General features: G+C 40.7%; 1 protein-coding gene across 1 annotated transcript; it reads left to right on the top strand.

Annotated features, from left to right (window-relative positions):
- Positions 1 to 6,334: 6,334 nt before the first annotated feature.
- LOC116047909 (arg8-vasotocin receptor-like) lies at positions 6,335 to 12,673 on the top strand. The gene is made up of 2 exons (XM_031296940.2): positions 6,335 to 7,545; positions 12,189 to 12,673. The coding sequence occupies exons 1-2, from the start codon at positions 6,582 to 6,584 to the stop codon at positions 12,470 to 12,472; spliced, it is 1,248 nt and encodes a 415-aa protein (XP_031152800.1). The 5' UTR covers positions 6,335 to 6,581; the 3' UTR covers positions 12,473 to 12,673.
- Positions 12,674 to 13,403: the final 730 nt, after the last annotated feature.

Raw genomic sequence — 13,403 nt, 5'->3', positions numbered from 1 at the left:
ATGGACGATGAAACTACACCAAACACAACAACTACCAAAAACAAAGACAAGAAAATACGTAGTGGTGACCACAATTTGATCTAAAGTGCCGACTTGTTGACTATCCCTTCGGAAAAACAGCTGATTGTTGCGCACCATTTTCTCTCACTCTCTCTTCATGGAGAAACAGCTGATCAACGATCTACTAGCATAAGTGTAACAGAGCTGTGTGACATTATAATCAAATATAGAAATGAGTATAACTAATATTTACATATAGGCCTATATACAGATCAGTCTCAGGTTGAAACTTTTAGTTCTTAAGTTAAGTTGCACAACTTAAGGTAATGTTTATGTATGTTTAATGTGTGCCTTAGTTTGAGGTTGTTATTGCATTTCAGAAAATGTTTTCTTTAAAAAACTATGTAATATGGCACTTAAATGCACTTAATACATTTTTTGAGAGATGATATTGTAAGCAATGTAGGCAATACAAATGTTGCTTTTTCCAAAAATGAAACTAAACTATTGTATATTATTGCTCTTCAATAAAACAAAAGTATTTCTTATCCGATTACTCGATTAATCGATGGAATAATCGGTAGAATACTCGATTACTAAAATAATCGATAGCTGCAGCCCTATCATGAAGCCATTTTCACACTGCATTATGCAGAAGTGGGTTGCACATTTTGGAGGTCCTTTTGGACACCATATACTTCATCTGTACTTTTTTAATAATTACAGAGGGAAATTAAGTTGACAGTTGGAGTTCAACTGAATATAATAAAAGCTTAAAAGTATCACTGTTGTCAGGTAAAAATGGTGTATCCCTTTCCGAAAACTGTAAACTCTTTAAAAATGTATGTTATGTGAAGAGTTTTACAAATAAAAAGCAATAGAAAAGAAGAAACAAACTCTTGGATTGTTGGACTGTTCTCGCCAGAAAACGTCAGCATTTTTCTTTTATTTAAATGCCCCTGGGATCAGACTGCACAATATTTTTGTCTTTCAAGATGGTCAGATAGGTGATCATAGAGACTCATGTTGAAGAGACATGCATGGACCAATCACGTGTACACGATCGATACCCGGGCCTGTATTTCCAAAAATGTTAAACTTTCGTTTTAACATTTAACCAAAATCTTTAACTAACCCTTCAACTCAGTCCTTTGTACACCCATCATCCACCCAACCTTCTCCCTACGACTCACTAGAAATTACATGTATTTACAACTATTTTGCAGCAGCAAATGGGTTTGAAAAAGAAAAACCTAATGCTACCTAGATTTTGCTGTTTATCAACATAATGAGCAGATGTTGTTAATTAACACATCTGGAAAACCACACAATGTTCATTGAGGACGTATTTCATTTGTTTCCACACAATATCTTCATAGATACACCACCCTATGAATTTCATGTGGTGCAAAAATTTAGCTTTTTTATTTGCTAGAAAAAAAATATTACTAGTAAACTTGAACATGTCCTTGAAGACGTAACTGGAAAAACGAGCAAGTTATACATCAATGTAATTTCTACGCAAAAGTTTTAGGAATATTTTGTGAAACCCCTGCCCAAAAAAAAAATTGACTTGATTCATGAGCTACTTTATATGGTCTCATGTGAAATGTAAAATCCTGATCTGCAAAGTAATGACATTCATGATATTCCTAAAATCCTAACATCTCCAATTTTGGCCATTTTTATTATCTGATCTTTTCCTCACTGACATCGACTTTTACTGCTAATACTCCTTTTATTATAAATACAGACCTTTAACCTGTTAAGGCCCATTTCCTTACTGTGGTTTGTTACTTTAGCTTCAGAGGTCTATCTCTGGCAGCTCAGTTCATATCCGTTCTCCCTCTCACTGCTGTATTGCCTCTTTATTTACCCTCTCTGGCTCCTCACATTTTGCCCCAAGGACTGCTAGTATTGAATTACTGTAGAGTATTGAAGTGTCCAAACAGGACCCAGGGAGATAACAGAGAGAGAGTAGCCCAGCAGACTGACTAGGAAATGTATAGTTAATTAAAGTACAGTGAGAAGTAAACCCAAAGGGGCCATAAGTGGGATTTATTTATGGTCTCACTGCAGAAAACAGCCACATCTGTGAGTCTGGGTAGTGTTGTAGATCAATACCCATGATTGACCTGTAACCAGGGTCTGAAATTAACTTTGCCACAGTGGCAGGCAGTGAAAAAAAAAGAAGTTAATTATTTAGTTAGTTATTTATTAGTTTTGTTGCTGTCTGCCACTCAGAAATTTGATCCGCCACTTTTGAAACCTGTGCACTAAATAAAGGAATAAATAACATTTAGATCATTTCGAAATTTTATGTAAAGAATGATGTCATTCAATGTTCTATATATTTACACAACAAAACATCACATGCATGGTAAATTCCATTGTTCAAATTAAACCGTGGCTTTCGGGGGAACCTTAATTTTTAGGGGTGGGAGGGTACTGTACACATGCACGCGTATACATGAATGCACAAGCCTACATGCAAATGTAGTATAGTTATAGTATGACCTCCCGGTCACAAGCTCGCTTCTTTAACCTTTATGCCACCACTGCCCAAGTTGAAGTGGGCGTGTACAATATGTGTGCGTCTTTGTATTGATGGTAATGGGAGAACATTTGGTGAACTTGGTTGCTTTCATGCATTTTTTTTTTCTGTCCGCCAAAGTGGCAGATGGCCGGATGATTTTACCCGCCACAGCCAACAATTTACCCGCATTCGGTGGGTACTAATTTCAGACCATGCCTAGAACACATACTGCAGATACCCACATAATGTATGATAAAATGATAACCTATGAATCACCTAAAGATGTTTTCATCACCCGTACAGATTGATAAACATGCAAACATGTTTCAGCTTCAGGAAAAGGTTGATTTGTTGCCATATTGTAGAGACATTTCGGAGGACAAACTCCTGAGTTACGACTGGGATAACACAAGTCGAAGATAACACTGAAAAATTGGGAATAGCACAGGACAAGATGAAAAGTCAAGATTATCCCTACAACATAAAAGTTGAGAAAACCCCTAAAACGTTGGGTATTTCACTGACAACACTTACTTTTGCCACCAAATTTGGATTGTGTTTGTCTTTCAAAGAAAATGTGTATTAGTTATAATAATGGCTTGTAATGCCATTCTTTTTTCTGGTCAAATTCATCATATTTGGCTATTTTACATCGAAATACTTTTGTTGTGCGGTGACTAAAATTTGGAACAGTTTGCCAGATGATGCCAGATACTCGTAATCTATTACAGTTTTCAAAACAGTAATAAAAACTTTTTATTTATTCGTAATTTGGGGTGCACCAGGACCACTAAAGTTATTTCACTTTTACGAATTTTTATCCTGTTTCATGCTTCTATTTATTATTATGTGTTGTTGTATATGGAATTAAACAAAACCAAATGGGAAAATATGTACTTTTGTAAACATTGGTGACATAACTATCTAAAACAGTGTGTTTTGTGATTAAATACCGGTATCTAACATGTGTGCCAGTATCTGAGCTCTTATCAGTGTGCACACCAGCCTGGGTTATGTGTCATTATTATGCGAGTCCGACAGGTTTCATAATCACATTGTAATAAATCTAAAATTCCTGACAGCCCCGACCATTACCCACCATTGTTTAACCACAACACATTATGTAATAGTCTGCATCAGCAGCTTGCGCTCCCTCCACACAACTACTTGACATGAAAAACACAGTCGGCCTCTGTGACTTTTAAATCCCTCTGCTCATGTCTTGCATATAGATTGAACATTAAGAAACTAAGTTGTGGCCTTGTAGGGCAGCGGTTGCAAGAACTCCTGGCGTGCTTTATCTCCAGTATCAGAGGACGGTGGGAAAACCACATTCTGTCACAGAGGAAGACGATTCAAAGTCTCCTGAAGCAGGTTAGCGTTGTTATCGTTCCCACTTAGCAACAACGTGCAAGAAGCATTTATAAACAAAGAAAAAGTTTTAATAATCGTAATAGTGGGATAAAATAAAGAATAAAAGAATTAGACCGGCTACACACTGGCTGCGTGGTGTGAGCGTGCCGTTTCTGTTGCGTGGCGGCTGCGTGGATTTTTCTATGTCTTTACACACCAGAAACGTGTCTGACGCGGCGCTGCTGCTAGCCTTGTCTGTACACATGTAGGTTTCCCATTGATAAACTGCACTCAAGCAGTAGTATACTTCATGTTAAACATAAATATATACTGATCTGATTACAGCAAAGACAATGTCAGCAGTATTAACGGCAAAATAGGCTACAGAATATTTCGTTCTGTATTGACAGGTGCAATATATATTATTTTTTTAAATGACATTTATATCTGCATTTATGTCAAAACCTAGAGACTTTCAAACATCAAAATGTCATTTATTAATATGTATTTGTGTCAAAATGACATATAAACATCTTTTTGTGTTCTATTTTGCCTGGAAATGCTCCCAACACGCGTTTTCGTGCCTGAGACGTGCGTGTCACGCAGGCAGCGTGCAAGCTCTAACCTGTTAACATGGGGGCCGAAATAAAAACGGACACGCCACGCAGCTGACACGCTCACGCCACGCAGCCAGTGTGCAGCCGGCCTTATGGCTGCAACAAACTATTATTTCCACAGTTGATTAATCTGTTGATTATTTTCTCAATTAATCAATTAGTTGTTCGGTCTACAAAATGTCAGAAACGCGCTGTAAAATAAAAAAAAAAAGGCAATTTGTTGCGGCGGACTGTTTCTGGGCTGGGACTAACTTATTGAAGTCGGACTGAAGGGATTTTACATGACCTCCAGTAAAACGGCAAAATGTCAACTTTACTCGTGAGTTTTTAACAGATTAAACAACCGAGATAACACTTGTTAGTTTAGCTAATTTTAGAGGTGCTGCTAGTTGGATTTTCTTACTTTTGGACAGAGCCAGGCCAATTCTACCCATTTCCAGTCTTTATGCTAAGCTAAGCTAACCAGCTGCTGGCTGGAGGTCCATATTTAACACAGACATTAGAGTGGTATCAATCTTCTGAGCCTGTGATCCAACTTTCCACCAGAAAGGGAATAATCTTGGTTCCCAAAATGTGGGAAAATGTTTTCACTCATGGTTAAAAGTTCCCCAACTCCGCAACTAAAACTGTTTTCCTAGCAGCTAAGTACTTAAGCCCCATTCGGACAGGATTAACATTACAGAGGAAGGTAGGGAACAAAATATTCTCTGTGCTCCTCTGTAATTTAATTCATCGTTCCGGAGGACATTTGAACTATCGGGAAATTACAGTTTATGGTGTGTAGGAGATATATAATCTCTTCAGTGTGTTATTCCCTGTTATACATGTTGGTGAAATTATTGGTTTGTTGTGAAGTTTGGATTTTAAGGAATTCATTGAGGTAAATTTGTAGGCTTCTTTAGGAAAACTGTGTGTGGACTTTTGAAGGAAAGCTGTAGCTGTGATATTTCACGTTTTCCACTTCTCTCTCCGTTTGGTTTCTCGCTCAGTGCTGAGGAAACAAGCGCTGTCTGAGGTAATCGCCACATACACAAATCAATGTCGCACAGACTCACTCAGACCCCCCCCATAACACACACACACACACACACACACACACACAAAATGTCATGGTTAGAATAAAGAAAAGGTTAAATCAATATTTAGGTGTGTGTGTGTGTGGGGGGGGAGAGGGTCAGCATTAATAAGATGCTAATTAGATCTGTTCCATGGATGTTCCTCTGTTACCGAGTGGTTACAGCTTGTGCGGAATTTAATAAATCGCTTAGACATTTTTTTTTTTTTAAAGTCACCTTGGGGTTTTCTGGCATTGAAAATGGTTGTTAGTTGTGAAAGGGAGTGAAGAGGAACGATGCAGCACAGATGGGCAAACTGGACGTTAACACATTAAAAGTTATAATAAAATAATATAAATATTTATTAAATGGCTATTTGAAAAGGAGAAGTGAAATTTAAAATCCTGAAAATCCTTAAAAGCAAAAGCTTTAAAACGAAAACATTGCCTATGGTTTTGTTTTTCATTTTCCTATCTCCCTTTTGCATTTCTTTTTCTTTTCCAATTGACATTTTATGTCTTTCCCTTTTAATTTTAATTCTGATGATATCTGATATTTGTGATGATCCCCCCCAAAAAGCCGGGTCTATTAGGATTTTTCATTACACAGACTCTTGAGTTACAGCAGAGATTCCTCCCTTGCGTGTTGTTAAGTGGGAGGGAAGAGAAAGTGTGTGTGTGTGTGTGTGTAGGGTTGTGTGTGCTTGGAGTGTGTGGATACGGGTTTTGAGTGTGTGGGTACAGGGGGGCTGGTCTCTTGTCTCGGAGCCGGAGCCTTTAAAAGAGGCTGGATCAGCAGCAGTGTTGCTCCAATTCCAAGCAGGAGTTGCTGTGCGCCACGGGTGGAAACATAATTGTGGATTTTGGTTCATGACTTTTGAGCAGTTCCCTTTCCGCGTAACCCGCTGATAATCCCATACATGTTGGAGTAATCCGCGAGTTTCAGTCACAGTCACCCGGTGGTGACGGTAGCGCACGGGCGGGCAGCCACCTCCGCGCGCACGGAGGACAAGCGGCCACCATGCTCTTCCCCTGGGAGAGCTCCTGCAACACCACGGGCAGAAACTGCACCGATGGGTTCAACTCAACGCAGCCGCTGGAGTCCGGTGCAGCTGCCGGGGACATCGGCGGGAAGAGAAATGACACCGACCCGTTCGGACGGAACGAGGACGTGGCCAAGCTCGAGATCACCGTCCTGAGCCTCGCGTTCCTCGCGGCAGTGGTGGGGAACGTGAGCGTGCTGCTGGCCATGTACAAAACCCGGAGGAAACCGTCGCGCATGCACCTGTTCATGAAGCACCTGAGCCTGGCGGACCTGGTGGTGGCCTTCTTCCAGGTGCTGCCGCAGCTCTGCTGGGAGATCACCTACCGCTTCCACGGCCCGGACTTTCTGTGCCGCATCGTCAAGCACCTGCAGGTGCTGGGCATGTTCGCCTCCACCTACATGATGGTGATGATGACCCTGGACCGCTACATCGCCATCTGCCACCCGCTGCAGACGCTCCAGCAGCCGACGCAGCGCGCGCACATCATGATCGGCTCGACGTGGGCGTGCAGCCTGGTGCTCAGCAGCCCGCAGTACTTCATCTTCTCCCTGAGCGAGGTGCACCCCGGCTCGGCCGTCTACGACTGCTGGGGACACTTCGTGGAGCCGTGGGGGCTGCGCGCGTACGTCACCTGGATGACGGCCGGGATCTTCCTCGTGCCGGTGGCCGTGCTCGTGTGCTGCTACGGACTCATCTGCCGCACCATCTGGATGAACCTCAAGTATAAGACCCGGAGGAACAAGAGCGCGGGCTCGGCGGCGGAGTCCAAAAACGGGGTCCTGAGCCGGAGCTCGGTCAGCAGCGTCAGCACCATCTCCCGCGCCAAATTACGCACGGTGAAGATGACTTTCGTGATCGTGCTGGCGTACGTGGTGTGCTGGACGCCTTTCTTCACCGTGCAGATGTGGTCCGTGTGGGACAAGACCTTCTCCTGGGACGGTGAGTGTCCTGCTGTGAGGACGCCATCTCTCCACTAACGTTAGACGAAGTGATATACTAAACCTCTTATTATTCACATCATTCCTATTTTTACGGCCTCCTAAAATGCAGCACTTTATTGTACCCAAAAGGGGTGGAAAAATTGCGCATTCTTCTTAACAATTAGTTTTTTTAGAAATGTCTCATGATATATTGTCTCTAGAAGTGTATTATTCAACTTTTGTTTTTGTTAAAGAAGGAAAAGAAAATCGCAATACTCAATACTATCGAATCGCAATACTTCTAGAATTGCAATAAATGAAAACTGCAATCAGGACAAAAGCTATCATCCCAGCCCTACAGTACCCAAGGGGAAATTTGTGTTACAGCCAAGTAAAACACACACACACATAATTTAATAAAACAGAATGAAATACATATAATGTCTTTTTGAGTGTCTGAGCTGACAGCAGTTCAATCAAACTGTTTTTTTTTTTGCTTCTCACCTCGTTTAATTTGACACATTTCTAGAGGCCTGAAGAGGAATACTTAGCCTATCCAGTATTTCACAGAAAAAGAGCAAAGATTACAGACTGAAAATCATCAGCCTCTCTTTTTCTATCCAGTCAATCAGTTTGAATCGAAGGGGAATGTATTTGGGATTGTAGTTTATCCATATCTGAGCGGAAAGACATTAGGATTGTGGCCGGGTTGGCTCAGTGGGTAGAGCAGGCGCACATATACTGAGAGGTTTATGCCTCGACGCAGAGGTCCAGGGTTAGAATCTGACCTGTGACGATTTCCTGCATGTCTTCCCCCTCTCTCTCCCCTTTCTCACCTAGCTGTCCTGTCAAAATTAAAGGCGGAAAAGCCCAAAAAATTAATCTTTAAAAAAAATAAAAAAAATGAACGATATTAGGATTGCTTTTATTTGCTTTCGCAGACCAACGTTTGTTATACATTAAACAGTTTTGTTTCTAGAAACGATTGACGCCACTTTGGTGATTGGTCTATAAATGAACTCGCAATCAACAGGGCAGCATATACAATGCTTAGAATGCCATCTATTATCTGGTATTATGGACCTGATTATTTAGGGGAAATGTTAACTGTATAAACTGCAGATGTTTTTGAGCTTTAATGAAAAACCAGCAGTGATCCACAAAACGTTTCCACCTGTGAATAAATGCTTCCTCACCACAGTTAATTAAAACAATCTGTGAAATCTGCACATTTTACTGTAGGCCGTGCATAGAGATTTTCAAAATAAAGGCAGGTGTGTGCGTGTTGTATGTCAAACAGAACACCTGGAATATTGAGTCACAAACGGACATCTATAGATGATGAATTGTGTTTACTTTAGTGATTCCCTCACTTTTCCTCGAGGGTTTACCATGTTCACTGTCTTAGGTTAGCGTCTTAATAGTCTCGCTTTGCCAGACCCTCCTCCAAATTTCCTGCAGCAATCCCGGAAGTGGAACGCGACTTAGTATTCTACCGTTGGCTAATTGGCACTGAACACAAAGTACCGAGTTGAGGCTGATATGAATGTCAGTTCTGTAGATATTTGGTCATAAACCATAGCGCTGGACACATTATAATTTTGACTTGATGATGGCGCTAGATGAAAAGTCAGACGATCAGCAATAACATGAATGCGTGAAACCAAAATTTCATGGCAATCCATCCAATAGTTGTGGAGATATTTCACTAAAACCCAAAAATGTCGACCACTGAAGTATTTCCACTTTTTCAAACAAAAAGCAGGTGTGCAGGTGTGGAAGATCACAATGCAAAAGTGGAAATATTTAAACCTACATTGTGTAATTTTTTGAGTTGATTCTTACCAAAAACCCCTTTGTTCTTTCACAAATATGTGCTCATTCATGTGTAATTACTTCCACCAACTAATTAAAGTATTCTCGTAAGCGTAGAATCTGCCATTTAGAATCATTCAGAATACATACGGGCGAGTCGCTGGAATGACGGCCGCCATGTAGCGCCTCCATCTTTAAAATACATTAGCCAAAGAGGGACATACCTCCGCATTTCGCCCTCTTACACTCAGTGGCACCGTGACCAATGCCAGGGGGAGATTACTCGCCAGGGAAGCGAAAAAGAGAATTAAAACGACAACGCGACAGGCAAAGCAACAAGACCAAAGTTAATATTGGAGTGGCTAGAACAGCTGCTTGTAAACGATGGAGATACTAAGAGATCATTTTGTGGAGGAAGGGCTAGAAAGTAATATTCAGTTGGTTGTTGTATACAATTTCACCGCTAGATGGAAGAAATTCTTACACAATGTAGCTTTAAGTTGGAAAATATATAACCGGTCACCACACTGACTGATCATGTTTGAGTTTTAATTATAGGCCAAATATCTGCATTCTTAATTTACCTTTGAAACAGTTTCGTAACGTGTAAAATATTCTCTTCACATCAGTTGAAAGTGTATAAAAAAATATATAAGTGTAGTATGTCACACTGAAAAAATGGAAATATTTCAACTGGAAACTTTGCATGAGGCCAAACTGTTCCAAAGAATAAATGAAATATTTGTGCAGTCAGTGTGGTGTGATCTTCATATGATGGAGGTAAGGATATTCATTTTACTTTGTTGCCTCAAAGTCTGTAAAAACCTGCCTGCATGAGCTGCTGCTCAACGAGCTAAAGAATTTCATTATGGCATCCAAAGAGAGTTTTACTGACTCATGAGTCCACAGGTGCTGCTTTCAGAAGCTTTTTGACTCTGACAGGAATTCATTTTCAGAGGAACACGGCATAAAAACAATTGAAACCGAACATGTCGAAAAGCAACTTGAATCCAAAAAGGTATTGATCAAAATGCAATCAAGCCACAGCAACAACATGTTCTGGCTCTCTGGACTGACTGTGTTCAGTGAGAGGGGGAGTCGACCAATCAGCAGCCAGACAGAAACATGAATGAGCTGCGTACCTAACGACCAATCACTGATCCCCACTGTTAGTCCATGTTCTTTAACTTAACCATATACGTTTTATTTTCTCTCTAAATACACAAAAGAGTGAGTTTATCCCAGTGTCTCGATCATCCCTACTCATAACACTCCAGTTCCACAACAATCGATAAACAGCGTTCATAAAAATGGTTTTTTTAAATTTAGATTTAGATCATTTTTGGTAGTTCTTGTAACAATGGATCTTTATTTCAGACAGCTATAGACAAAAGCAGCTTCTCTTTTCTAACCTGAAATCATAAGTGGCACAGGCAGATTTGATCAGCTGTTTTTCAAATAAAAAAAAAAATGATCTCCAGAAGTTGGTTGAAAACTGTTTCTGGCTAACTTAGAATGTTTCCAGCTGACTTGTTTTAAAACGAGAACCTTGTAAAAGGAGTCTTTGACATTTCACGTCTACATACATGATATTGATACTGAGGCTAACGCTAACACGTCCCGGGCAAAAAGTCAGCATCCTCACCATATGATCCATGTAAAAGACATGCTTTGTGCTTGTGTTGCAGTGCAGAGCGAGTTATGAGCATAAGAAAAAAATGCTCCTCAGCTTACATACTTGTTGGTATCTATAAACAGTATGTTTTTAATTTAATCATTACAACAGAGAAGTCTTTTGGGATGAGGACTAACTGATGTGTTTGGTCAACTTAAAGCTACCTTTGATCATGACTTTGGGGTAACTGGAGTGTAAACTTCCCCAAATCCAATAAAGAAGCAGCACAGAGCCACTAACAGTATCCAGTACCAGCTTCCACAAAGTGGAGAAATACTACAAAGTCATTGGGAACATAATTGTAAAATCATTCTGTAATGGAAATAATTGGCAATTGCAGACCTACACAGTGTATAAGAAGGTAATGCAACTGTGTCCATGTTTGGACACCGTTCGCTGTGATTGGCCATATCCAGACACGTGCTTTTCCTGGGCAATCGTCCCCGCAGTGCAAATAGAAGTAATTTATACACATCTAAGAATCTAAGTGTGAATTTCCGTGTATGTACATGGACATTTACATGTCTAATTAGTAAAGAGAGTGACTTTGATAAGAGAAAGCAGTAGGAACGCGATGCTCAGGTGGTTGGTATAACTTTAGTGGAAATTAAGGTGCTTTTACTGCCTAATTTGGAGTTGTTGATGCATGCCATTTTATTGTGAAGAACAAGTATGGCCCCCCCGAAAAACCACCAGTGCCCGGTGAGTTTTTACAGCGGGGAGATAGGGCTGTCCCAGTATAGCCCAGGGTAGCATGCCACGGCTAATTCACCGGTATTAGCTTCCTTTTGCCGACTCTTGTAAAGGCAAAGCTAATGTAAATGGTTAAAATGATATTCTGTTAGAAAGGTAAGAAGTTACACTTTATTTTTACCATTTCACCATTAAATTAACTGAAAACATTACAAGATCATATATATTTGTATACAATATACAAAAAATATTCTGATAGAACGCCAAAAAGAGTCAGCGCATGGACACAGTTCCGTTGTACTGGATTAAATCCTAAATGCAAAAGTCCCAAACTGTAAATGATTACAGGCTCAAACTGGGGCTAGAGGGGAGAATAAACATTTGGCAGGCATGCCAGTGACTCCAGAGAAAGAGTAAACACCTCTGATTAGTTGTTAACATCTCAGTGTGTGCCTCATAAATCCTTTGTTTCCCTGCAGATTCTGAGAACACCACGGTGACGCTCACCGCCCTGCTGGCCAGCCTCAACAGCTGCTGCAACCCCTGGATCTACATGATCTTCAGCGGCCACCTCCTCTCGGACTTTGCGAGCAGCATGCCGTGCTGCCGCCCGCTGAAGGCCAAGTTAAGCCAACAGGATTCGGTCAGCAGCAGCCGCCGGACCACGCTGCTGTCCCGCCTGCAGGGTCCGCGCCTCTCAGAGCCGTTCAGAGACCTCAACCCACCCACTGGAACCTGCCTGCAGCTCCCATCTGCATCCTGAACACTGGAAACACTACCTGTTGTGTCCGTAAAACATGAACTGGTCTCAATCTGCTGGCTTGTAGCGGCGAAGGAAGGTATGATCTCATTTGAAGGGCGCGGTCAAATCTACAGCTCGCTTACTTTGGTCCGATCCAGAGTGGAAATGTTTACTCCGTGGCAAATGTTGGCTGCTTGTTTCTTTTAGCTTCACACGGCTGCTGGAAAAAGAGTTTTAATTACGCTTCTCAGTCTGCCAGGTTGGAGATTTTGTGGGTTTAAACGGAGCCAAAACAAATCCAGTCACTTTAACTTCAGTCATTAGCATGATGGTCTTGTCTGCACTCTTTGCTGTAATGTAACTTCTTTAGAATCATCTGTTCACACTGAGATTAATTTTGTGATGCATGAGGAAACTATAGCTTTCATATGTCAACATGCATGTCTCTGTACCCATGAGCCCGGGTGCTGTATGTGGGGTTGTTTTCTGTAGATCTTTGAGATTATAGTCAGTGAGGGAACTTGGTATAGCAAAGTAGAGCCCGACCGATATATCAGCAGGCCGATATTAGGCATTTTCCAAACTATCAGTATCGGCATTTATAATGGCCGATAAATGAATATTTAAAAAATAATTCATATATAAAATATATTATATTATAATAAATATATAATAAAATATACGTTGTATAGTTTGTCCACCAGAGGGCGCTCTACAACGTCTCTGTTGGCAACACTCGTGTTTAACCCTTTAAGTTTCATATCTTAACCCTTGTGTTGACTTCGGGTCACATTGGCCCGTTTTAAATTTTTGTTTTATATCAGAAAATATTGGACGTAGAAATAAGCGCTGAAAATGTGTAGAAGAAAAATTTAAAAACGTTGCAAAAAGCAAAAACAAATTGTGAAAAAAAAGGCATCACAAATGTCAGAAAAAAAAGTGTTTTTTTCAA

Source organism: Sander lucioperca, chromosome 20 (genome assembly GCF_008315115.2).
Source record: "Sander lucioperca isolate FBNREF2018 chromosome 20, SLUC_FBN_1.2, whole genome shotgun sequence".
NCBI classification, from domain to species: domain Eukaryota; kingdom Metazoa; phylum Chordata; class Actinopteri; order Perciformes; family Percidae; genus Sander; species Sander lucioperca.
Note: the sequence above shows the minus strand (reverse complement) of the source record. Positions and strands in the feature narration are given on the sequence as shown.

Excerpts from the sequence above, each read along its gene's own strand:
- LOC116047909 (XM_031296940.2), top strand. The coding sequence starts at position 6,582 with ATGCTCTTCCCCTGGGAGAGCTCCTGCAACACCACGGGCAGAAACTGC. Across the intron at positions 7,546-12,188 it reads CAAGACCTTCTCCTGGGACG|ATTCTGAGAACACCACGGTG; the intron begins GTGAGTGTCCTG and ends GTTTCCCTGCAG.